The sequence below is a fragment of the Aspergillus pseudotamarii genome (genome assembly GCF_009193445.1).
Source record: "Aspergillus pseudotamarii strain CBS 117625 unplaced genomic scaffold BDV38scaffold_87, whole genome shotgun sequence".
NCBI classification, from domain to species: domain Eukaryota; kingdom Fungi; phylum Ascomycota; class Eurotiomycetes; order Eurotiales; family Aspergillaceae; genus Aspergillus; species Aspergillus pseudotamarii.
Window position 1 is genome coordinate 104,958 of NW_022475101.1, and position 24,701 is coordinate 129,658.

The following is a 24,701-nucleotide window of genomic DNA, read 5'->3' on the forward strand; positions in this document are numbered from 1 at the left end:
GTGGTTGCTCCGAGTGTTCTCTACGACGTATGTTACTAGAGTGTTGCAGAGTTGGTTGGGAGGTAATGTATGGCCCAATCTATAATATAGTTTCTTTATCAGCCACAGCTCTGTGCCTATATTACGTCTTTTTATATCTTATACTAGAGCTATACCAGGCAGGTCTTATTGTAATTATAATAAAGTAAGAGGTGTGCATGCCGAATTCCGGTGGCTGGTGGCTGACTTCCACGCTTGCCTAAAATATATCTTAATCCAGGAATATGAATTCCTGTTAGGCTGGATACCTCTGTTTAAAGCGAGAGCTTTGCTAATGCGGTTTACGGTAGAGCCAGACTCTGGCGCTATATCATCCACTATATACACGCTTCAGTGTTCCACCAGCCTGATAATGGAAAGGTAAAAGGAGATAAAAACATCTTGCGCTTGCTAATTATGCTGTCTATAAAGAGCAGAAGTGTAGTCGATCTAACAAGGTATACTATCTGAACGGTACATAGCCAATATGCAAAAAAAGTAACTTCACGGCTTACAGCCCTAAGCCTCCCATCCGCCGTACTTCATCGGCCTGTCTTTCTAAAGCTCTCCGCATCATGCTGGAATATTCACGCTCTCGCATCCGTAACTCACGTCTCCTGTTTCGTAACTCCTCACGTTTAGCGCTATCCATATCTTCGCTGATATCGATGAGATCATCTGCCTCTTCGTCTTCGTCGTAGTCATACGTATCGGCGAATCTAATCCGACCAACACGTTCGCCTGTCCAGACGAGGAGTTCATCTCCCGTTAAATTTCCACCCGTAGGTAGAATTTTCCGAGCAACCTCGTCGTTGCTCCGAGGGCTAGATGAATCATTCCACAGGCCACGGGCCTCTTCGCTCTCATCCCGCATATTAGTGTTAAGTCCAGAAGAGTCTTGTTCATCCTTCCGACGAGGTTTGTAATCGTTGATGTTGAATCGACGAACTTCGGCTCGGCCGTCTCGTTCAACCCATTTAATGTTCCCATCCCCGTCAGAATAGACTATACGGGTTCCGTGCGACTCGACAGATAACACCTTCAAGCTTGCAGAACTCTGTCGGTTTTGATACATTGGTGTTAAACTGGATGATAGATCTGATGGTCCGTTCTCTCCTTGCACACCCGATGGCGTAAGGCTGTATAGCTCAAGAGAGCCTTTGCCTTTGTATTCACCACAGGCGACAACCTTATGTGAGTCCGGGCAGGACGAACCAGAAAACAGGGGAAACTGTGGCGCTGGGACAGAGGCGAGACCGCATAATCGACCTCCCGAGTGAATCGTGTTCTGCAAGCGGGGAAAGAACCGCCGGTCATATTGCAAGATGCTTGGGAATCGCCCGGCAAGGAATATGGAATTCACATGAGGGGCCGGGGGGTGCAGTAGGGCAAGTGGTCCTGGTTGGAACAAAGGAGCATAGTCTTCGCCCGTCTCTAAGGGGTTGGGGCTTCGTATGCGATGGGGAGGCTGTCCGTTGGGCTGAAGCTGGAGAAGGGGGGAATCCGGAGGAGCATAGATCTGTGATTTCGGGACCAAAGAGAGTGTTGGTTTTTCACACCGAAGATTAATGGCCTCTTCTTCCTCGGTTGCAGATAGCCGACCATCGTATATGTGAAGGCTCAACGTAGTAGCTAGAGTTAATGGCACGGAGTAATCTGTCTCTTGAGACAGGGCAAAGATCGACCAGGGATAACGCTGCTGTGAGATTACACTCAGCGTCTCGAGATCGACTTCATTTAAAACATTGGCAACAGCGAGATATGCTCGTCGACGAATTGAGTCCACGCTCACACATTCCCCAAGATTAATAAACTCCAGCCCTGATTTAGCTGCTGAGTTATCCCTCCGGCCGGATAGATTAGCCATTAGAATGCCCGGCCGGCTAACTCCAAGAATCCTGCCTTTAGTAGATTGAGACCCGATTGAATGGGAATGATTTAGATCCCAAATGCAAACACTGCCGTCATCTAATGGCGCGATAGCCTTGTTCTGTCGCGCAGAGCTCCAATCCCGGAGTAACCCCATACCTTTGACCTCGCGGTGTCTCTTTTCCCCTTGGTCTTCTTTTGTAAAGGGCTGTTGGAGCCAATTGAAGGATATTGGTCCATTGCGAGCAATATACTCCGAATACCAGTCGATATCTTCACCCTCATACGACGGATCCCACGTTGCTGCCGCCCTTGACCGTTCGGCAAATGACACATTCTGATTCCCGTTTGAGAGTGATATATCTGGTTGAATTAGGGAACGGAGAGAAGTCTGGCCCAGTGAGCTAAGGGGAGTAGTGGCATCTGTGACACGGCGTGCCGAGGCCCTGTTGGCCGAGTAAGAGGCGTTTGCAGCGGCCCATGATTGTTCATAAGAATGGAGTCTCCATAGATTATTGTCCCGCGCGAGTCCGAAGAATCGTTTAGAGACAGACTGGAGCTGTACCTGCTCATGCGGCGAGAGATCTGGTGTTTCACAAGGATGGTTAACTCGTATAGAGATTGTGGCAAAAGGTACTACACAAGGAACCCCCCGCACTAAAAGATCGGAGTGTGGAGAATAGTGTAGATTGACTGGGAAAGAGGAAAGAAATGAGATTAGGTGTGCTTACAGTCAATTATCTTAGCAAGAATCTCTACGGGCAGCTTCTCCATGAGGAAAACTGGTCCGGAAACACCATCGAGGCCGGACAAATCCAATTGGGGCTCACTACAAAGATGTGGGACAGGCCGTTTCTTGTTGGGTTCCAGACTTTTCTTTATAAATCTCCCCGCGATCAGCCTGATTGGCATCACGTGTTGCCATGCATTTAATTGCGGTGGAGACTAGTAGTACTATTTACTATTTAAGAAAGCCCATGTTAATGGTTGACTTTATCACAGTATAAGATCATCTGCGGCTATAAATTTATTTTCATGACAAGGCTCTATTTGTCCTCCTCGGTTATTTGAGAGCATACCCACGCTCTTCATTCCAATTGTTATCTTTTACCCAATCCATCATAAATCATATTAATCATACAGAAGGTGACCCTTTATCAAGTCCCAAATGGAAAAAGCGAAGGATTGCACTGAGCCCGGAAGAAACTTCAAAGGCCTGATAAAAAGCACCACCGATTAGCCCTCAGGCTTGTAGACAGCGTCTTTGCAAAGAACAGCAACCCTTTTAAAGAAACGTCGCCATTCAAGCGGGTCACCTTTCACTTTCATAAATTCAATCTCAAATAGACCCTCTGACACGCATTCGATGATGACCTTACCCTGGAGCGTGCACATTCGGCCATCCCTGGTGACAATTCTTATCATTGCTGACGCATCACCGGCAGACACCGCGGGTACTGAGGGCACGGGCACCCCCAGGCGATGCAGAGCCTCACAGATGAGGGGTACAAGGATTTTCAGTTCCCACGTGGAATAAAAGCGAGTCAAAGGCCTGGATGGTACTATATCACGAAACTGTTGTGCCTTCTGTGTTCGGCTGAGAGGCACAGAGGGATGAGGAGAAAACTGAGACATAGATGGCTCATCCTCAAGCGTGTCAGCTACATAGGTATCGTCCACCGAGAGGGGTTGCCCCATCGGTTGAGTGGATGAAAAGACGTCAGTCAAGTGAGGCGTATCCCAATCAACTAGCATGTGGCCTCTCGGCATCTCAGGTTGCGTCGACGAGATCCTGAAGTCGTTGTCCAGATCTCCTATGTCCATGTCCATTCGGCAAGGATCAACGCCACTATTTGCTCGCCGAGCGAGGGGATCCTGGGAGAAGTCTATATGAAGAGACTCGAACATCGTTGTAGCCATATTTATTGGGTCTCTGAGCCTGCCATCCGGTGATAAAAACCTATTCTGCCGTGTATACCAGGGGTGCCTCCGAACATCTTCCAAAGAGAAGCGGCTGGCTGGGTCGATATTTAGCATACCCCGTAGTAATGATAAGGTCGCGACTGGTAATTGTTGCCATAATTCATCACTTGTCCGTGCGTTGGTTGTGACATATTCGTGGAACTCGTAGCTATTTTCTGTTGGGCTATCCCAGGGTGTGTTGCCGGCCAGGAGAACGAAAAGGACAATTCCGCATGACCAAATATCGACCAGATCTGGTTGATACCCTATCCCTTTCGTGTTGTTTTTATTGCTGCAAGTAATGACCTCCGGTGCAATGTAAGGCGGACTGCCACAGAACGTGGTGGAAAGCTTTGTCACCCCTTTATACTCGAACAACGTTGCCAGGCCAAAATCCGCGATTTTCAAATTCCCATCTGCCGTCAAGAGCATGTTTTCCGGTTTGATATCGCGATGGCCCACGCCTTTCGAGTGCATATATCCTACTGCACTGACAAGTTGTGAGAAATATACATGAGCAATATCCTCCCCCACACCTTCATCAGCCTCGATCTTATCAAAAAGATCGCCTCCCTCGGCCAGTTCCATAGCGATCCATCTCCATACCCCATCCTCTCCAGTTTGGAAGAATGATATTATATTATTATGGTCGCCGATGTGTTTGTGCACCGTCGCTTCCATCTGCAATTGCCGTGGACTGATCTTGCCATGTCGCGCGGCGTATTCTTTATGGATGAATTTCACAGCGAAGACCGGATTATCCGTGTGCGACGGGCATGCCTTTTTGATGCTATTATACAACGACACGAAACAGCATTAGCAAATTGCAGTCTACATTGCAGCAAAAAATCAGATAAGATAAAGAATAATAAACATACCACGCGTAGGCACCCTGGCCGATTGTCTTGGAGACAATACGAAAGGGCAAATCGTTTGGCAATGGGGCGAGTTGAGAGTGGTGCATCTTGAGGTGGCCCTCTGTGAGCCTGGCCGTAATAGATCGGTCGGGCTAAGTAGAGTAGAAAGACAGTAAGATCCTTGTCATACGACAGCCAGGTTTAGATCCATTATCCTGGAATGATGAAGATAGGCAAGGGCCAAGATGGCTGAGGAACGCGGCACGCGAGTTGCCACTTTATCCTCTTTGGGTAATATGTTGATCCGCCGGGCGCAACATTCACGATGAGGACATAAACACGAGAGAAATATGGTGAAATAGCCGGATAGCAGATGGACATATAAGTTATACCAGGAGAAGAAGAAATAATTCTATAGCAGAAATCAAGAATAGAACAACAAGTCAATCGTTCGCATGACTCCTACGGGGGAACCAACGTGAAAAAGAGGATGTTGGTAACTTTGATGTCCGTCATACATCTCTAGACCCGCAGCAGCATGTCGCCTGCCATCTGGGGGATAAATTTTGAGTGACAGGGCACTTCTTCTTTTGATTCGATCGTAATTCAACACACTAGATAATAGATGATATCCAGAACTTTACAAGATCCTTGTACGGGCTATCATTGAATTAGAAAGCATCATACGGAAGGTGCACGCTATACAAAAATCTCCGACCTCATCTCACGAGGCAATTTTAACTAAGAAAAACCAAATCCTATTTGATAGCGTGATGAAAGAACGAGTCAGATTAGTGGTGTAAGATCAGGCGGGGCTTTTTTTTTTTTTTTTTAGGCCTGCGTTGCCGGGGGCGCATTTATTTGGTTGGTACAGTAAACAAAAGGAGCCCGAAAGAGGGCTTTGAATGCCTTCCAAGGTTTCCCCGTTTGCGAAACCCAACTTTCCCTTTGTCCTTGCCAGTTTAGAGGTTTATAATATTACACCTGTAAGGTTCCTTGTTCTTTCTGTATACCCCTGCATTGCAAGTTTCGAAAGTCAATCTTGGAACTTTCGACTGCTCTGAATCCGATCAGATCCTCTCCGGTTCATTCTGTGGGTCGTCCCGTTCACTTTCCAGCCAACTGCGGTACCGCGTTCGCATCCGGCGTCATTCCAGACAGCAACCCTCTCCTGCTACTGTCACTCACATTCCACAACCTTCCGGAAGCCTTTTTTTTTTGTTATTTTTTCCGTCAAGTAGGATCAAAGTATTTTATCTCTACTCTCTCGCTTTCTTGGGAAAGCCACCATGGACTATACAATGGAGGATACTCAGAACTCCGCTCCGGAGGCGCTTGAAGCGTCCAAGCTGAACTCGGCACCCCAGCGGAATGACAGCCAAAGCGTAACTAAACGGTATTATACTTGGAAGATAATAAAAAAGTGATATTGATGCTGACTTCTACTCATCCATATAGCCTCCAATCTGAACTGATGCAACTTATGCTCTCGCCTTCTCCCGGTATCTCCGCATTTCCTGACGCCGATGGCAACCTTACTTCCTGGACTGCCACCATAAGCGGCCCCAATGAGACTCCCTATGAGGGCTTGACATTCAAGCTCTCGTTTGCCTTCCCCAACAATTACCCTTATTCTCCACCAACCGTCCTCTTCAAGACCCCCATCTACCACCCCAATGTGGACTTCTCCGGACGTATCTGTCTGGATATCTTGAAAGACAAGTGGAGTGCTGTGTACAATGTGCAAAGTGTTCTCCTGAGCTTGCAAAGCTTGCTCGGTGAACCAAACAAGTGAGACACTAGTCCTCTTATATGTGGCATACTTCATTACTGACGGTCGAATAGTGCCAGTCCTCTCAACGCTCAGGCAGCCGAGCTGTGGGACACGAACCAGGAAGAATACAAGCGTCATGTCCTTGCGAGACACCGCGACGTTGATGATATTGAGTAAACTGTAATGACTTTTGTCGGCTGTTGCCGTGATGTGGCGTTAAGGACAGACCGTGTTTCTTTTAGATGCATTGCATAGGGTCTGTGCGTCGTCGTTTCTTGGGGCGTCTCACTGGAGACTTTGTCACTCCTGCATTTTGGCTCAGGGATACGGTTCGATGCATAAGGGATACAAATGGTTCTGGAGTTTATGCGTTGGGTTCACCTTCTGTTATGGGACTGCGGGTTTAACTCAAGTATAAGAGTGCTCGCGCCCGTGGAATAAATATGTTCCTTTCTTTCTCTTGCAAATTAATAATTGTTAACTATATTTCTTCTATTGATTTTTACCTCAAGTGTTTTGCGTGCTACGATGATATGGATAACTATCCGGCAGCTTAGTTGACATAAGCCTGGCACGCCTAATCCGGCGTGATCAATTAGATCCCTAGTCCGTTAGGACGGCCCTACCCTATCCATTATTTGGAATCGAATTGAGGGTACTAGTTGAGTTCTCTAGCTTTCTCGTGACAGGTAGGTTAGCTCTCACGTGGACACTTGGATCTCGGTACCCCATGAGCTGTCCAGGCAATCTATGTTTACAGACAGCCCATTGACAATTAGTAGAAGCATAACCGCATGAATTTTCGAAAGAGATGCTTTGGACAATACAGGGCTTTTTGCTATCCGCGATAGAGATAGGGTTACTGAAACAGCAAGAGAGAAGACAGGACACACCAATGCAAAGCGCTAGATCGAGTTCGCTTACTGTAATACATTATAGCAGTCGTCGAATACTGTAGCGTCGCGTGCAGTTACTCGTAGGCATAGCGACCACAGGAAGATTGTAGTTAGATAATGACAGAATACATGGGAGGAAATATATCACCAAACTTGGATGCAATAAGATGATCAGGATATTCATATAGTAGTATTTACTGCTCGCAGAACAAATGAGCCGAAGACTCCCATTGAAGTCATTGCATCAAGAAAGAGTTGAGATCGTGAGCTCCTGGTCTCATGGAGATACAAGTATATACAATACTTCTGCTTCGAAATGGTCAATGAAAATTGCGAACATCGAAGAAAACTGTAAAAGAACACCCGCAATTAAATAGTACAGTTCAAATGGCACGATACATGCTCAGATCAATGTTCCCGCATTGTTGTTAGGATGTTGAGATGTATTGCTCTTCATTTGTAATTAGGAGACCGGCGATGGCCGCACTCGTCAGAGTACTGATGGCACCCGTGAGCATAGCGCTGACAGCAACACGGGACACATCGCCCGCTCGGCTGGGGGCTAGCTGAGCCAGCACACCAATTTGGTTTCCGAGAGAACCGATGTTGGCGAAACCACACAGAGCATAGGTAGCGATCAGCCGGGAACGGGGCGATAGACTTTGGAACTCTTCTTTGTTCTGCAGGTAATCGTACGCGATGAATTCATTCTATTTAGAGTCTGTTAGCATGTTTGTTTATTCTCTCGAATCAGAGACAACGGGGCTTACCATAACAAGCTTGGTTCCGATGAGTTTAGCGACCTTTAGGAGATCACCGTTACGGGAGACACCAAGAAGGAAGGCAACCGGGTAGCAGATGTAGCCAACAATGAGTTCAATAGTCAAATCTGGCTCGTAGATGTTCAGGTAGTGACCCCACCAGGTCAACAGGCCGTCAACGAGACCCACGAGGGAGATGATACACAAAAGTGTAGTGGCAATCATGCCAGCAATCTTGATACCCATCCAAGCTCCGTTGGAGAATGCGTGAAGAGCGTTAGCTGCTTTGTGGCTATCGTCTTCGGGAACGACAATACGGCCAGCTGTCAGCGTTTCCTCTTCTTCGGGCCAGCGCAGCTTAGATGCTGCTACAGATGCCGGAATACTCATCACACATGAGGACACCAGCGCTTGGGGGTTCAGGCCCATTCCAATAAAGGACACCAGGACCGATCCTGCGATAGTAGCGAATCCAGAGCACATGACTTGGTGGATTTCCGCCATCGTAAGATAGGGAACGAAAGGCTTGATAAGCATGGCTGACTCGCCTTGTCCGATAAAAGGAGATGCAGCTGCCACCACAGCCTCAGCTCCCGAGATTCGCATGGCCCAGAAAAAGAATACGGCAAACTTGCCAATTGCCCACTGAAGAACGCCAGTGTAGTAGAGTAACTGGACGATAGACACGAAGAAGATGATAGCCGGGACCACACTAACGAGGAACCAGCTGCTGTGCTTATCGGCCCAACCAGTTTCCACCAAGAAATCTACACCTTGTCTAGAGAACTCCAAGAGTTCTCTAGCCAACGTAGAGATGAAATTGAAGATATCATATCCAGCCTTGGTTCTGAGGACGAAGAGTGCAATGATGAATTGCACAAGCATTCCCACGATGACGGTATGCCAGATAATTTTCTTCCGATTTCTTGAGGTAAGCCACAAGACAAAGAGGAAAACAACTAGTCCAAAGAGACTGACAGCCCTGTTCGCGCGGGTGTTGTCTGCAGACTCTGGCGAGGCAAATGAGCCGACGATAATCACGGCAATCGTCAAGAGCGCGCCGCTGGGGATTCTTAGTTTCTCTGGGATTAGGCTAACGAATCGTGAAGCGGTCTGGTTCCATAACCAGTAGACTGGTCTGGTCACAATCGAAATGGGAACATAGAGAAAGATGAGGCGCAATGTAATCGCGAGGTAGATCAAGAATGGGATCAACCAGCCCAGATCATACCGGTGGAGGATGAGACCGGCAATCCACCAGCTATAAGTGACATAATGAGCTTTGACAAGATCACAGCTACCTCGCTGGGAGGCGTCCCCGACAGCTCGAAGAAGGCACAACTCACCCGGTGAACAAGAGCCAGATGACGGCGTAGACAACATGCTTCAGCCACGGGCGATAGCGGCGCCACGATCGCGACGGGACGTTTTCACCTGCCTCCTCGTCTTTATCGTCCTTCTTCTGGCCACTGCTATCGAGAGAATCCGACTCCGGTAGTTCTCTCTTCTCGGAGTGGACATCTTTTGTGTAAGTGATATCTTCCTCGATATCCCGTTGCGCATTGGGAACTGCGACATGACGCTGTGGCGTAGCTTCCTCCATCGCAGGCATAGTATAGGAGATCGCGTGACTCGCAGACGTGCCGTTGCCCTCTAGTTTCTTCTCATCCACCATCTCCACGCAGCTTGTACCGTATCAAGTAGGCACGTCAATTAACCCCGTTTTATCTGTTGAAGACTGTGGCAAGGTCAAAATGTGGTCAATATTTCACTGACGGGGCAAGACCGGGGGGAAGATTAATAGAATTTTATTGAATGCATGGACCCAGACATGAAATGATTGGGGACTGATAATGAGATAATGAAAATGTGTGTGAAACGAGTAAAAATTTCAGCTCAGGCCATGTCCACCTGAGATAAGGCCCGTTAGAGGAAAACTGACCGATGCAAGGCTGGGACTTATCGGTTGACAACCAGCAAGCGGGGATAGTGTATGTTCTTAACTTTAAGACCTTGTCGCATGGCATGGCATGGTGTTCTCAACTATACAGGACGCTAGTGGCTCGTTTTCTACGGTTGTTCTGGATGCCTAGGGAAATTTTTTTTCCTCTTTCTTTTTCCATGCCCCCCCGATACCTTTTGTCGGAGCAGCGTGCTAAACTAGTAGACCATTTACTAGTATCTACGGAGCACAACCGGTGGCTGGGTAGTGGATTCAACCAGTAATGGAAAAGAAACAGAGAGAAATTTCTTAGAAGGGAGCTAATTTAAAACTCCACTTACCCATTCCCAGATTATGGAGAGTGGCAAAGGTATCCTCTTTTTTTTTTTTTTTTTTTTTTCTTCCTGTCTAGTGATAAGACTGTTGCAGCACTAAAACGTCACTAGGGACAAGATTACAGGCCTGAGGCCGTAGATTGGCGGAAGATCAACCATGAGAGGCGCGAATTTCTTAGTTGACCAACACCTTGACAATAAATCTCCGCACAAAAGGTCGCTCGTGTGCCGCCTCCTCTAATTGGGTTAATGCCGTTACTGAAACCCTTGGAGATGAAAATAAACTATGCAGGCAGAGACCAGATATTTTTGGCCCTGGATATTCCTTTCAAGATAATCTGTGTGATTTGATCGTTATAAGGTTAGGGTTCACCACTAATTCACCGAACCGCGGTTGGGGAGGTTTGAATACAGTTTCTATTTGAAAATGATATCCACCTCGAAGTCGCTGAAGAAGGCACCACAGTGGGCATACCTTAGTTCTCAACCACTCTGGAGTACATGAATTAGCGCTATGTGCTCAAAGGGGTAAAGCACACCGACACTAACCGCACTTCCGACTCAGGTGCCAAGCCCACCGAGTATAAACCAGATAACATCATGAATCCTTTTGTATCGGTGTACGCCGGAGGCTTGCCGAAGGTTGTTTTTACCACTGTGCGACCAACAAACGAGGGCTTCTGATAGGGCTCGCGATAAGCTCTCGGAGTGCCAAGCCACCGATACTCTTCCTGGATTTAGGGTGACATTGATTACTACATAATGAGATGTACGTACGGAGATTGCCGGACTTTCGGTCTGGTCTTTTATACAGAATTAGTTATGGTAACGACGATCCGGGGTAATTCAACCAATTGTGATCTTTTCCAGGGCCATCCGTACTCTGGAGTAGTACAAAGGATGCACATACTTTAGCAGCATCAAATTTGCCCCGTATTCATCGGGGCGGCTCGTTCATTGTCCCACTTGCATATTGCATTGTTAGGTTACATCAGCGTTCCATCGTGAGAAGGTTGAAATCTTTTGTTTATTGCGATGCAATTTCCCTTTGACTGATCACATGTCTCGAGAGAATTGTCATCCGATCAAATCTCGTAGACAATGAGATATCCTGAAACTCTAAAAAATGCGCTCTGTATGAAGTAACTATCTAATTGCCAGGTGAAGTCGGCATTTCCGATAAAGTTAGCTTGTGCCGCAAACAAACATGGCCCACCATAGTACCTCAAGCGGGGAACCCTCACCCTGTCAATGTCATCGATGATCTGCCCCTACCTCAACCTCCGTCGTCACTTTTCTTCAACCAAGCTATACTTTCGCCATGAGTTCAAGCGATATCGATTGGGAACTAGAAGAAGGGATACCCCAGGTTGACGACCCTTTCATTCAACAGTATCTGAAGGGCCGTACCTCCCTCGTATTGGAGGAGCAAAAACAGCGATATGGTCAGTTCCCTCCCCACAGGTACCTAGATATTCACCCGGAGCTTATTCCTCACCAATATTGTTATTATAGACACCAATCTTCGCAAGGCCCTGTCGCCAGTAGCTACGAAGGCTTGCAAAATCGTTTCCAAGATACGCGCCCGCGATCTAAGAAATTTAGGGCTGAACGAGGGAATTCCCCGCCAATTAAACTCTACCTCTCAGACCAGTCGCATGTCCCACCCTAACAGGGATGAGGTGCAGAAAACCGAGCTATGGAGAATCTTACAGAAGATGCCGAAAGGGTCACTATTACATGCACATATGGAAACCATGTTTACTATCGACTTTGTAATAGAGGAGGCTTTTAAAACTCCAGGCATTCACATATATGCCCCAAGGCCTTTGACCACTCAACGAGACTATGAAGAAGGAACTTTCTACTTCCGATACTCACCACCGGTACAAAGCTTGGAGCGTGAGCCAACGTTATGGGAACCTAGCTACGAACCATCTAGTTTAATCAGCTTACAAAAGGCGGCGGCATCGTTTCCCAACGGCGGAGAAGCTGGGTTTCGTGACTGGCTGAAGAAGCGATGTATTTTCGCTTCAGAGCATTTATATCATGAACATGGGTCCGATGATATGTTGAATGCCTACAGGACTTTGTCGTCTGTTGTTAACTCGCTTTTAAGCTACGAGCCCATTTTCCGCTCGTGTCTTCGTTGGATATTTTCACAACTTGCTGCCGACGGCATAAGCTATGTGGAACTTAGGCATTCTTTTACATTCCCATACAGACGAGAAGGAAGCTCTGCTCCTGAAGAGGACTATTCTGCATGGTGTCATGCATTTCAGGAGGAACTTGAGCTTTTCAGAAGCACGGAAGAAGGCAGGTCGTTATGTGGAGCACGCGTCATCTGGACAACCTCACGCGCACTGTCAAACAGGGAAATGTCTGGTAGCATGATAAACTGCATCCTGGCGAAGCAGGATTTTCCAGAGGTGGTCTGTGGATTTGATGTGATAGGGCAAGGAGACGATGCCAGATCACTTGTCGACCTCGTTCCCATTCTGTTCTGGTTCCGAAAACAGTGCGCTGAAGAAGGGGTGGATATCCCTTTCCTTTTCCATGTCGGAGACAATCTATGTGATGGCAAACAGATTGAAAACGACCTGTTTGATGCGATCCTACTTGGCACTAGGAGGCTAGGTCCTGGAGAGTCGCTGTATAAGCACCCCTTGCTCCTGGAGCTGGTCAAAGAAAAAAAGATCCTTGTCGAGTGCTGCCCTATTGTGAAGGGTATCACTAACCGAACAGATTCTACACAGGTTGACCCACTTTCGGTTCTGTTATCCCGGGGCGTCCCTGTCTCTCTTAGCAGCTACCCTCCAGACCTTTCCGAGCATGGATTGAATAGCTTAACATTTGAGTTTTGGCAGGCACTTCAGGGCCCCAATAACCTTGAGCTTCCGGGCCTTGCAATGATGGTGGAGAATTCAATCCGGTGGAGCTGCTATGAAGACCAGTCAACAGTCGAATGGCTGTCAGATATCCGAGAGGGAATATTAGGTGAAGGCATGAAAGCCGCCCGTTTACGGGACTGGTATGCTTGCTTCGAGAAATTTTGCGAGTGGATAACACTGGAATTCGCTGAAGCGGGTATATCTTAATTTTAAGCTTGAATTTTCAAGGGGGCAGTATTGATGGAATTAATAGCTAATGTATAATAATACTGAACAATCAACGACTCGTCAAGACCCTACTCAGGGTCCGTATACTACTTTGTACAAACTCCGGAATACGATACCCACAGTGGAGATTGAATGCAGATGACTGACTTAGGAATATTAGTACTGAAAACCCCCGTTAGTTGCAAGGATAGAAACCAGGCATCCGCCTTGCAACTAACTGGGGAATCGATCTGATTGGCCTAAGGCCTTACCTCCTACACCAATATATGTATCTAACATGAAGCTTTTCAACATATAGTAGACTCCTATACCCGCTTTTCTTAGTAGATATATTCCCTGCGTAGGAGCTGATGACCCCTAATAGATACTACAGCTGAATAGCCCAAACCCTATGGATTTTGGCATGTAGGTGAACAAAGCCAGTCTGGTTCCTACCCAATAGGGCGACAGGAGCATCGTTTTGTTATCGCTTGAGCGTCTTGGGAACGTCTGTGAGGCGTCCAAAGAAGACCACCACGTAGACGAGAGCTGGGATTGAACCGGCGCTCTTTTGCCGTGCAGATCATATAATCAACGACTAAGCAGACGAGTAAGCAGGGTGACAACGCTCAGCTGTAGAAAAAGCGTATATCAGTTTGACGCTGACGCTCAACCTTCTGCATAAGTGTCCTTTCGTGGTGTGTAAGTGACTGAATAAGATCCTTGTTCCCCTCAATCTGTTGCTCTTCAAAGAGTTGGAGTTTCTGAAGGCTTTCTAAGGCTTCAAGGACTGATATCTGAGGAAGAGGTTGATAGAACTCATCATCATCTTCAGGTAGTTCATTGGCAGGTACGTATTGGCTTAGGATAGCGTCATCAAGGTCGATATTATTGTCATCAACCTGCTCCTCTGAAGGGTTAAGAAACTGATTGATATCCATCAGTTCCCTAATATGATTTGCCAACTGTAGTTTTTGAAGCCCCTTCTCAACCTCCTTAATAAGTTTTTGATCAGTAGTTTTTTGAGCGCCTTCAATAGTAAGAGCCCTTTGGAAGCAGTTCTTGATAGTATCACCCGGTAAATCTAATTCCCATATAGAAATAGCCCATCTAACTGCTCGTAGAATTGTCATTGTCGATATTGGGTTGAAGCCATTATCAAATTGCTCTACCATAAAGGAAACCCATTGTCGTTTCCAATATGTCTTCCATGTAGAGATAATACCTTGGTCGAGAGGTTGATAGCGTGAATTTGAATCAGCTGGAAGCCATATAACAAAGGTATTCTGCAGTTGATGGGCTATTTCCCTAAAAGCAAACTCATGAGAAGAGAAATTATCCATTAAAAGGGCAACCTTACGACCAGTCATCTTCTTATCAAACCATAAAAGCCATTCCTTGAATATTGTACCAGTCATCCATGCCATCCTATTATAACGCCAAAAGCAGCCTAGGTTCTCGATATAAATTCTTGCTGCACGGAAGGCTCTAGGCTGTTTAGCTGTCCCTACAAACCAAATAGGGAGACGCTCTGAGCCATCTGAATTGCAACAGAAGTGGGCAGTTACCCGGGAGTTTTCTTTCGTCTGGCCAGGAATTGGACCAGTAGTTAAACTCCGGTCTGGAAAGAGTCTCCAGTTAAGCCCAGTCTCATCACAATTAAAGATATCTTGAGGTGCGTAGCATTTTAGAGCTTGACATATTCCATATATATCCGCAGCTGCATTCTCAGAAAGGCTTCCACCTTTTCCATGTAAATCTCTGCACTTTATATTTCGGCGGTCTTTAGATCGATAGACCCAGGGATTACTAAATCGAGGCATGTCCCTTTCAGGATAGAGCCTAATCCAGGACTGCTTAGCTTTTGTACGGACAACTTCTTGTGTAATTGGTACGCGGCCTTCAGCTCGCTGTATCCACTCAAAAAGGCTTGCTTCTAACTCTGGCCAGTGTTGTGTACGATGCCGTGTCTGCTTGTGGTCTCGGAAGGATCATCAAGGTATGGGTATCGAGATGAGAGAGTTCGGGATACTATGGACTCGCTTATTGTCTTATTATAATTCTGCTTGAACTATTCAGCAAGTTGTGACAGAGTTAAATGAGGCTGTAGAAAGTGTTGAGCTCGCAGGGTAGCCTTTTGGCGAATCGATTTGGCAGAGGCAGGTATTCTGAATGGTGAGAGATAATGTCGGATCACAGTTTTGAGTACCCCGTTACTTGCAAATTTGTATAGGCCGCTCGGCGTATAGATGCAAGTCCCAGATTATCGGGGGTTGTGCAATTTTATATGGGGATTCAAAGTGGCTACCGTGACGCTTGCAACTCACAGGGGTTCAATTCAGTACTGTGATCGTCCAGTCACGTGGGACGCAAGGAATGTTGATGGTGTGATGAGTTCGTTTGCGGAGATAATAACGGTCATACTCCATACGTATAGTAAATGATCTACCGGGGATGTAATGGTTATAGTAATTTATTCCTGGACTAGTACAGAGTACTCCGTACGAGTAGTATTCTTAGCCTCGACAATATTCAGTGTTACCACTGGATACTCTATCTCATTGAGTCTGGCTATCGCTGTGAAAGGTACGGAGTCAATAGTATCATGGACTAAATCTAGATCTACAGACTTGAAGTTCGTGTTGTAACTGGTCTGAATCCTATGGAAACCACGCGCGCCCGTGATAACGTGTGTGTGAGAGTATGAAGAAGATCCATCACGCGTAGACTACCCTAAACCGGTAGCTCCCTCGTTGGGTTGCCACGGTTCTACTAAAAGTCGAACGAGTGTTAAGATGGGCATATATTTCTTTAGTGGTCAGTGTAGTTTTCAAACAACTGAACAGCTCAATACCATCCACTACCGATATTTGACGTATGTACAGAGTATGTATGTATGAGTTGTCACGGCCTGATTTTCTTTCGGTCATTCCAATAATGATGAGCTCCGCCTGACTTGTGGTGGTTGATCCGACCGTCGCTATCTGATTGTTATTACTGATAAATACAGTAATTAAGCTAACACTAGCGCTGGTTTCCCCGAACGTCATTCTAATCGGTCCATACCCAACAACCCTCCGCATCTGTTTGTCCCCTTGGGGGAAGTACCAAGTCTTAGCCTTACAACCCATCCGCTCAGCGTTCTCTTTTTCGTATTATGATACCCACCCGATGACACCTGCGATCTTTAAATGAGCCCCGGTCGGCTCCTTCTCCCACCAAAATGGCTTACTTCCTGCCCTCGTTCTTTCAGAAGCGGTTACTCAGATATGCCTTGTCTCGCCTGGAGCTTGTCGATACGGAAGCACTAGATCTTGATAGCCTAGGCATCCGCTGGGGACAACGTAGTACCGTTGAACTGCGGGATATAGGCTTGAGGCTCGAGGTGAGTGAACCATGCTAATCCTTGGTCAGTACCGCCGGGCCGAGCGTCTCGGTGCTTCTGCTTCTGTACGCTGATATGTATGCATCTTTGGATAGAAATTAGCCACACTCCTGCACCTCCCTCCGTCAAGCGAGCTGCTCAGTGCCCGTGTTCAGTTCCTAAAGCTCACGGTTCCTGCCGATATCTACAGCAGCGGTATAATATGTGAAGCTAGCGGAATCGACGTGCATTTAAGGTTACCGTTGGAGGAGACTCGTCGTGCTGAAACGCACGATGCAACAACGGACCAGAAGGTCTCAGGGCGAGTTGGCCCTGGCTCTGGGGATGAACCAATCCTCCCCAACCCGACTGATCTCGCCGAGTCGTTCCTTCAGGCCGAGCCGAAAGAAGAAAGGGAAGAACTTCAGGCTGCTATCTCCTCGCAGTCCCAGGTCCTGCAGCATACATCGACCTCTTCGAGCGATGATGAAGAGGAGCTCGGCCTAGGGAACGAAACCGTATCGTTACCCAGTTTTGTCGCTGCATTCCTAAAGGGGGTGGTGGATCGACTCCAGGTCCAAGTCGACGACATCTCTATACGCGTGGATGTCGAGACCAAGCAAGAGGGCTCCTCGAAAAGGCATCCGGAGGAAAAACCGGACTTAATAACGGGGCTTTTAAGTGTGCGCCAGGTTAGCATGGGTGCAGTGTCCACTCATTCCGAATCAGGCGAAGCCTCATCGTCCGAGGGGAAACGATTGGTTTCCCTGTCTGATATCAACCTTGCTTTGATATCTGAGCCGGTCGTTTTCTCCAACTATTCTCGCTTCGCCGCTCCTGCCTCACCGTCTACTCCGGTACAGCCAAAGTCGAGCCAGCCTCCAAGTAGGGCCCAGTCGCCTTGTCCGGAGACCTCGTCAGAATCGAGTTTAGCTTTAGCTATGACAAGGTCAACCATTTTCGAACCACCGCAGGACCTTACTAGGCAAGAGTTAGGCGAACAGAATACGCCAAGAATGGAAGGATCTGTTTACACATATGACGGTCGTTTTTCTGATGCGGATACGGACGAGAATAGGAGTTATGGCTCTCTTGATGATTCTCGGCAGTTTGAAAATGATGAAAAGCTGCTGGACAACCCAGCTTACCTTGATTCAGTCATTGATTATCAATTCCAGGATGATGACCCTGAGCGCCTCGATGACATGCAAACTAGGGGCGTTGAGCTTTTCCCGAGGAGCGGGGATACTCCTCGTCCACAAAGTCCTGAACATACAACCGAATCATCTGACCAGAACAATCATCCTGAGGGTGCCCTGATTCCCCTCAATGACCGACATGAATTGGAAGTTGCAAGACTCCCGGGCCATCAGCATTTTCTAGCAGCTCCTGAGGCTATAACGGAACCCGGGTCGTCTGGACTAGCCCCAGAAGAGGACTTTCATCTTGGATATAAGCAACAATTGCCGCTCGTCTGTGCGCCTCGTTCTGAACCCGACAGTTCGGGCTCCGCTTCTGAATCTCTTAAGGAGGGTGAATTATCGGAGTCCAAGCTGTTCTCTAATGAGGAAGCGCAAAGCATGTATATGAGCGCGATAAGCCAAGGTTCGACGTCACACAGTTTCATGCCCAATATGCCTGGCGCTTGGGACTCGTCGGAGTCTACTTACGTGAGGGATACAGGCTTCCACGAAACGCCTACAGCAATGGAGCAGGACGCGTATAACGAACAGGATGAAGCAATCACAACGCCTAAGCTTACCGCCCGGGAAGATATGAACTTGTCACCTGCCCGTTCGATCGATAATCTTCAGAAGACACAGACTGGAACGTCCGATAGAGAATCGATTCAGACCTCACCGGGATTCAATAGACTGACGGACGTGGCGAAGAGATTTGTCAGTGTTGATAAGGTTCTCATATGGATCCCTTCGGTTGACCATGAAAAAATGCCGGGAGATTCACAATCAGCACCTCATCAAGAGATTTCAAGTGATGGTCTCAAGGATTCAACCACATACTTGCAGGACTCTGTGATTGATGATGATCTACTAGCTTCTAGAATTCATAACTTTCCGGGTCCTGGTAGTGGCGTTAACGATCCATCTTCTCCCCACGAAGGTGTTGATCATAAAGCTTCAGGCTACGAGGAAAAGGCCGAGCATGACCCCGGCTTCAGTAGCGAACGTGACGAGGTAATCGCCGAGATCTATTCTGCGGAGGTGCAATTTGATATTGCCATAGGCTGGCTTGTTATCAAGATCGGTCAAAGAATCGTCAACGCCTTCGGCCACGGCGATGGAGAGCCTCCGAAGAAATACAACCCAGAAAGCAAAGCACTAGAACAAGCACAAACAAACAATTCTTTCGGCTTAATTCTCAATAAGTTCTCTGTCAAGTTTGTTGAACATGTTCCAGGGCATGCGAACCCCTTCGGTGAATCTCGACAGCACTCTCCAACATTCTTCGGGTTAATGCATGAGGACATCGTTTTGCAAACCACGGCTTCTGGTATGAAAGCCCATCTCTCATCAATTAATGATCAAACGAAGCTCCGCCTAGATATAACCAAGTTCGCACTAGGGGTCGCCTCAGAGGACCTCATCTCATTCAACCAAGACCTTAAAATGAGGGAATCCATGAGGGATGTTCTATCACCCATGCATGGAGATATTTCGCTTTCCATGAGCAAGTCATTGGAATCCGCAAGGATTCATGTCACTACACTCCCTCTCCACCTCAACCTCAATATACAACGCTTGGAGGAGGTTGTGGGGTGGATTGGAGGTCTAAGCACGATACTAGAGCTAGGGAGCTCCATTTCATCTGCTTCAGGTGCGAAGGCGCCAAAGAAGGATCCACCGAAGCGACCGCGTGGGGTACATTTCGAAGCGCCGCCTTCGCCTGAAAAACTCCCTCAGGAGACCTCTTTGCCGTGGAAAGTGAATGCACGGGTCGGTGGTGTTGCGCTCAATATTGTTGGAGAGTCTCATTACCTCAAGCTGAGAACGACCGCGGTTAAAGTTGTTAGCAGATTCGAAGGCGTGGGAGTCCAAATCGACAAAGCGAAACTTAGTGGACCGTTACCGCTTGATGATTCTAAAGACGCGCCTGCTAAAATCAATCTGAGCAACATCCGAGTTGAATATCTCTTCGCTCCGAAAGAGGTTGACTTAGACCGTCTGCTGTCGTTGATCACGCCGTCTAAGGACAAATACGATGAAGACGATGACATCATGCTAGATACGCTTTTCCGACAGCGACGACAAGGCTCTGTCCTTCGTACTACAATCGCTGGGGCGAATGTCATGATTTCGCGCATCACTGACTTTGACTCGCTACCACAGCTTGGGGATGAATTAAGTAGGCTGTCTAATGTTGCGAAATACTTGCCTGAAGACGACCGGCCTGGTCTCTTGACTCTGAATCTGATCCGAGATTTTGAAGCCCAGGTAAACGTTGGAGGTAAAGTTGGGAATATAACAGCACGCCTCAAGAATGCCGAGGTGGCGTATATAAGCATCCCTTCGCTTGTAGCCGCCCAAGTTGGATCGGCGATGGTTCTCAGAAACGGAACTGAAGAGCTTTTAGGCGAAGCCCTACCCTTGAGCGCCGAGCAAAGGTCAGGTCAAATCCCGCACCCTATGCTCATGGCCCGTTTCATTGCCGATGAAATGGAACCCACTATCAAGATCAAAATGCATAACCTACGCGCAGAGTACACAGTTCCAGCAGTGATTGCCTTTCTCGGTCTCAATGAAAGTTCGACGACCGGCGATGTTGCTGCCCATATGGCACAGTCCATAGGTAATCTGGCGGAGCTACACCCTTCAAAAGAATCTCAATCAGCAATAAAGCCGGGAAGCCCTAAGAGCCCTGTACGACCCACGAGATTGGCATTAGCCCTGCGAGACTGCGTCATTGGTCTCAACCCTCGTGGCTCAGAGGCAAAAGGCCTTGTCGTGCTCACGAACGCGAATTTCTCGGGAACCATGGACGATGAAGCGTCCTCTGAGGCCACACTAGATCTTCGCAAAGCGTCAATCATGATTATTGACGATGTCCGAAATACGGGGAAGACAGACGATTTACATCGAAGAAATTCGACTGCTCCACCGAGTAGTCAGGTCCAATCCTTCATTGACATGGGCTTTGTTACCGTTTCATCAATATCGTCAGCCACGGCTAGTGTGAAATTGCTACGCTCGAGCGAAGACGGGACACAGTCGCTAGATGTGGAACTCAGGGATGACTTGCTGATTCTTGAAACATGTGCCGATTCAACACAAACTCTCATCAGCATAGTGAATGGGCTGCAGCCTCCTACTCCTCCAAGCGTGACCAAGAAGTATCGGACTGAGGTTCTTCCACTTCAAGACATGTTAGCATCGTTTTCCGGCGATGCCTTTGCTCTAGATCCAAGCTCAGGTCTGGAAGTGGTCTCTGGAACAGCTGGCGATTCCGCTGAAAATATCCGGGATAAAGAGGGTCATATCGAGGATGAGATCGAGTACGTAAGTGACTTTCATCCAGTGAAGCCAACATCTGGAGCCGGATCTCTGCACGAGGCTATGACGACCTCAGGATCAAATGAGCTCCTTGATAGTTTTCACTCTCAGTACTATGTATCATCCAGTATTTCCGACCTCGAATTTCGTGATGATCATTTTGCAACACAGTCAGCTGTTGGGGGTACAGCGCACAGGTGGGATTCTACCGAAAACACTTATGGCCTTTCGGACGACACGAAGCTTCAGAAGAGCCCTCTACGAATCAGGGTCCGTGATGCTCATGTCATCTGGAACCTATTCGATGGCTATGACTGGCAGCGGACAAGAGACACTATATCCAAGGCGGTCAAAGACGTGGAGAAAAAGGCTACGGACCGGCGAGCAAGGGCGAATAGAGCCTCCCCAAGCTTCGACGAGGACGAGGAGTCAGTCATCGGCGACTGTCTGTTTAACTCAATATATATAGGTATTCCCGCTAACAAGGATCCGCGAGAGCTTCGCAGCGATATCAACCGCAACATTGATGATCTTGTCAGTGAGACCGGCAGCTATGCAACTACAACCACAGTCACTGGGGCTACGGTACGACAAAGCCAGTCGCCTTCTTTTAGAAAGAAGCTGCGGCTATCCAGGAGCAAATATCATAAAATGACATTTGAGCTTAAAGGCATATGCGCAGATCTTGTCGTCTTCCCACCGGACTCCGGTGAGACGCAAAGCTCTTTGGATGTTCGAGTCAATGACTTGGAGATATTCGATCATGTGCCTACGTCAACCTGGAAGAAATTTGCAACCTACATGCATGAAGTGGGTGAGAAAGAAAGTGGAACCAGTATGGTGCACTTGGAGATCTTGACCGTCAGGCCTGTGCCTGAGCTCGCTGCATCCGAGATTGTCTTAAAGGTGCGTAAAACAGGAGCCTTCCAACGGCCTCCCTATAATTTCTAACAATACCATAGGCCACTCTTCTGCCCCTAAGGCTTCATGTTGACCAAGACGCTCTCGACTTTCTGTGCCGTTTTTTCGAATTTCGCGATGACTCTGCGCCTGCCCCTAGCGCCCCGCAAGACATACCATTCTTACAGAGAGTTGAGATAAACGCGGTTCCCGTCAAGCTCGATTTCAAACCCAAGCGAGTCGATTATACCGGGCTTCGGTCTGGACGCACGACCGAGTTTATGAATTTCTTCGTTCTCGACGGGGCAGATATGGTCATGCGTCATGTCATCATCTATGGAGTATCTGGGTTTGACAAGCTTGGCCAGACCTTGAATGACATATGGATGCCAGATATAAAGAGAAACCAACTACCGGGGGTCCTCGCCGGTCTAGCGCCGATCAGGTCCCTAGTCAACGTGGGAGGAGGAGTGAAGGATCTCGTGGTCGTTCCCATGCGCGAATATCGCAAGGACGGTCGCATCGTACGGAGTATACAGAAGGGGGCACTTGCCTTCGCCAAGACTACATCCAACGAGCTCGTCAAGCTTGGTGCCAAACTAGCCATTGGTACCCAAACCGTCCTACAGGGCGCAGAAGACCTATTGACATCCCCCAATACACAGTTGGCTAGCGCGGAAGATGATGTAGTTGATGAGGAGGAGGCGAAGAAAATCTCACTTTATGCGGACCAGCCAGTTGGTGTCGTTCAAGGCCTTCGGGGAGCATTCAGGGGATTAGAACGCGATTTGCTTCTGACCCGAGATGCCATTGTTGCTGTGCCTGGAGAAGTCGTAGAGAGCGGAAGTGCCAAAGCAGCTGCAAAAGCTGTGTGGAAACGTGCACCAACGGTTATTCTCCGTCCTGCGATCGGGGTGTCCAAGGCCGTGGGACAAACGCTTCTGGGAGCCGGAAACACTCTGGATCCCAGCAATAGGCGGAAGATGGAAGATGTAAGTTTTGCTGCACCTCGATCCCCCAATTCCCTTTGACATGGATTAACTGTGATTCTTAGAAATATAAACGTCATTAGAGATTAATTTGTTTTTTCTTTTCGATTCCAATATTTCGGCTCATGACAGATTGATCCCTGGTGGGTTCGATTTCACGGTTGCTGATACGGATGGCCAATTTTCTTCGATTCAATCCTTCATTGCTACATTGTTTACACTGGATGGGTTACTCACCGTAACCGTACATAACCGAGCAGACGGATAAACAGGCAGGTACCTGAGATCGAGTTAGCCACCCGGCCATTTGCGTATTGGCTCATGATGATGATATAACGATGCTATCTTGATTTCCATTGTTACCCCTGATACACTTTTTTCTTAAGATAATTATTCTTTGATTTTATTTTCTCGCCCATTGAAATTGAGCATGACTGGTGTTTGGTTTGGCGTCAATTTTTAGGGCTTCCCTATCTTGAACCCCCCAGTGAACCAGTTTTGGCATCTTACGGTTATTCTGCTTCTGGTTGTTTTTACGTGACTCGGCATAGGAAGATTGGTAAACCCAAAATGAGCATGACTAGGATGTCGAGGTGTCCATGATAGACTTTGCTTTAATATATTCACCTTTCCTCTCTGTGTGTGTGTATACAGAGTAGGTATGTTTGTAGTACGACAGGGGCTGTCATCTGTGTGGCACCAGTACGCGAAAGTCGCATGACAGCATCAGGGCCACAACTGCAATGCTGATCAGGGCGGACAGGAAGGTAGGACTACATGGTGCAGGTGGACACAGCTCCCCAGGGTTACTCCAAGGTGAGACGAAAAGGGAGGCCATGCAACAAGGCTGAGTGGGGAGAGAATGGTCATTATTCGAATGAGTAAAAAGAAAAAGGAGGAAAAGAAAGAACGAGAGGATTGAAGGAAGCAGATGACCATTGCCACAGTATAAGCCAGGATAAGAATAGTAGGACTGCAAGTGATTGGAGCGGTAGAGACAATCTGCGAACAAATGGGAGTGGTTCCTGGCAAGGCGGCCAAGAGGGTCGTAATGTGAAACGAAGATCTTCACGAAATCAACCAGTGAATGAGAGATGCAGAGTGATCCCGCTGCGGCTGTACGGTGAGATTGGACCACGTTAGTGGATGCCCAACCAGAGCGCTGGACTGGTCATCACCAGTTCCTTTCCATACTTGGTGGGTCAACTTCCTCCTACTCTTTCTTTCTTATTCCTACTCGTCAACTAATACTGCTTGCAAGTTGGCAATGTGACGACGCAACTTAACTTTTTTTGGCTTCTTTTTTTTTATTTTCGCCTCTTTTTATTTTTTATTTTAATTTGTGACGACGCAACTTAACTTTTTTTGGCTTCTTTTTTTTTATTTTCGCCTCTTTTTATTTTTTATTTTAATTTTTTATTTTAATTT

General features: G+C 47.5%; 6 protein-coding genes across 6 annotated transcripts; 3 read left to right on the plus strand and 3 right to left on the minus strand.

Annotated features, from left to right (window-relative positions):
• Positions 1-529: 529 nt before the first annotated feature.
• BDV38DRAFT_287934 (uncharacterized protein) lies at positions 530-2,661 on the minus strand (the record flags this gene model as incomplete). Its single annotated transcript, XM_032060963.1, has 2 exons — positions 530-2,472; positions 2,619-2,661. 2 exons carry the CDS (start codon positions 2,659-2,661, stop codon positions 530-532), a joined length of 1,986 nt encoding a protein of 661 aa, XP_031908327.1.
• A 227-nt stretch (positions 2,662-2,888) lies between these two features.
• Positions 2,889-4,981, minus strand: BDV38DRAFT_261870 (putative serine/threonine protein kinase). The gene is made up of 2 exons (XM_032056049.1): positions 4,728-4,981; positions 2,889-4,639 (listed from the first exon to the last, which is right to left on the minus strand). Exons 1-2 carry the CDS (start codon positions 4,811-4,813, stop codon positions 3,124-3,126), a joined length of 1,602 nt encoding a protein of 533 aa, XP_031908328.1. The 5' UTR covers positions 4,814-4,981; the 3' UTR covers positions 2,889-3,123.
• Positions 4,982-5,653: 672 nt separating this feature from the next.
• On the plus strand, positions 5,654-6,993 carry BDV38DRAFT_261872 (putative ubiquitin conjugating enzyme (UbcK)). The gene is made up of 3 exons (XM_032056050.1): positions 5,654-6,102; positions 6,165-6,497; positions 6,552-6,993. The coding sequence occupies exons 1-3, from the start codon at positions 5,996-5,998 to the stop codon at positions 6,655-6,657; spliced, it is 546 nt and encodes a 181-aa protein (XP_031908329.1). The 5' UTR covers positions 5,654-5,995; the 3' UTR covers positions 6,658-6,993.
• A 110-nt stretch (positions 6,994-7,103) lies between these two features.
• Positions 7,104-9,812, minus strand: BDV38DRAFT_297110 (NupC/NupG family nucleoside CNT transporter; the record flags this gene model as incomplete). Its single annotated transcript, XM_032063064.1, has 3 exons — positions 7,104-8,086; positions 8,147-9,398; positions 9,484-9,812. The coding sequence occupies 3 exons, from the start codon at positions 9,810-9,812 to the stop codon at positions 7,805-7,807; spliced, it is 1,863 nt and encodes a 620-aa protein (XP_031908330.1). The 3' UTR covers positions 7,104-7,804.
• Positions 9,813-11,489: 1,677 nt separating this feature from the next.
• On the plus strand, positions 11,490-13,573 carry BDV38DRAFT_261877 (putative CECR1 family adenosine deaminase). Its single transcript, XM_032056051.1, has 2 exons — positions 11,490-11,859; positions 11,930-13,573. The coding sequence occupies exons 1-2, from the start codon at positions 11,736-11,738 to the stop codon at positions 13,510-13,512; spliced, it is 1,707 nt and encodes a 568-aa protein (XP_031908331.1). The 5' UTR covers positions 11,490-11,735; the 3' UTR covers positions 13,513-13,573.
• A 2,962-nt stretch (positions 13,574-16,535) lies between these two features.
• atg2 (putative autophagy regulatory protein Atg2) lies at positions 16,536-23,657 on the plus strand. Its single transcript, XM_032052696.1, has 4 exons — positions 16,536-16,897; positions 16,993-22,290; positions 22,347-23,276; positions 23,339-23,657. Exons 1-4 carry the CDS (start codon positions 16,736-16,738, stop codon positions 23,354-23,356), a joined length of 6,408 nt encoding a protein of 2,135 aa, XP_031908332.1. The 5' UTR covers positions 16,536-16,735; the 3' UTR covers positions 23,357-23,657.
• The last annotated feature ends 1,044 nt before the right edge of the window (positions 23,658-24,701 follow it).

What these genes read in the sequence shown, in the direction of transcription:
- BDV38DRAFT_261870 (XM_032056049.1), bottom strand. Translation starts at nt 4,813, where the DNA reads ATGCACCACTCTCAACTCGCCCCATTGCCAAACGATTTGCCCTTTCGT. An exon ending in GGCCAGGGTGCCTACGCGTG is followed by an intron (nt 4,640 to 4,727) that starts GTATGTTTATTA and finishes GTTGTATAATAG; the next exon opens with CATCAAAAAGGCATGCCCGT.
- atg2 (XM_032052696.1), top strand. Translation starts at nt 16,736, where the DNA reads ATGGCTTACTTCCTGCCCTCGTTCTTTCAGAAGCGGTTACTCAGATAT. An exon ending in ATATAGGCTTGAGGCTCGAG is followed by an intron (nt 16,898 to 16,992) that starts GTGAGTGAACCA and finishes ATCTTTGGATAG; the next exon opens with AAATTAGCCACACTCCTGCA. An exon ending in CATCCGAGATTGTCTTAAAG is followed by an intron (nt 22,291 to 22,346) that starts GTGCGTAAAACA and finishes ACAATACCATAG; the next exon opens with GCCACTCTTCTGCCCCTAAG.
- BDV38DRAFT_261877 (XM_032056051.1), top strand. Translation starts at nt 11,736, where the DNA reads ATGAGTTCAAGCGATATCGATTGGGAACTAGAAGAAGGGATACCCCAG. An exon ending in GGAGCAAAAACAGCGATATG is followed by an intron (nt 11,860 to 11,929) that starts GTCAGTTCCCTC and finishes TTGTTATTATAG; the next exon opens with ACACCAATCTTCGCAAGGCC.
- BDV38DRAFT_261872 (XM_032056050.1), top strand. Translation starts at nt 5,996, where the DNA reads ATGGACTATACAATGGAGGATACTCAGAACTCCGCTCCGGAGGCGCTT. An exon ending in AGCCAAAGCGTAACTAAACG is followed by an intron (nt 6,103 to 6,164) that starts GTATTATACTTG and finishes TCATCCATATAG; the next exon opens with CCTCCAATCTGAACTGATGC. An exon ending in TTGCTCGGTGAACCAAACAA is followed by an intron (nt 6,498 to 6,551) that starts GTGAGACACTAG and finishes ACGGTCGAATAG; the next exon opens with TGCCAGTCCTCTCAACGCTC.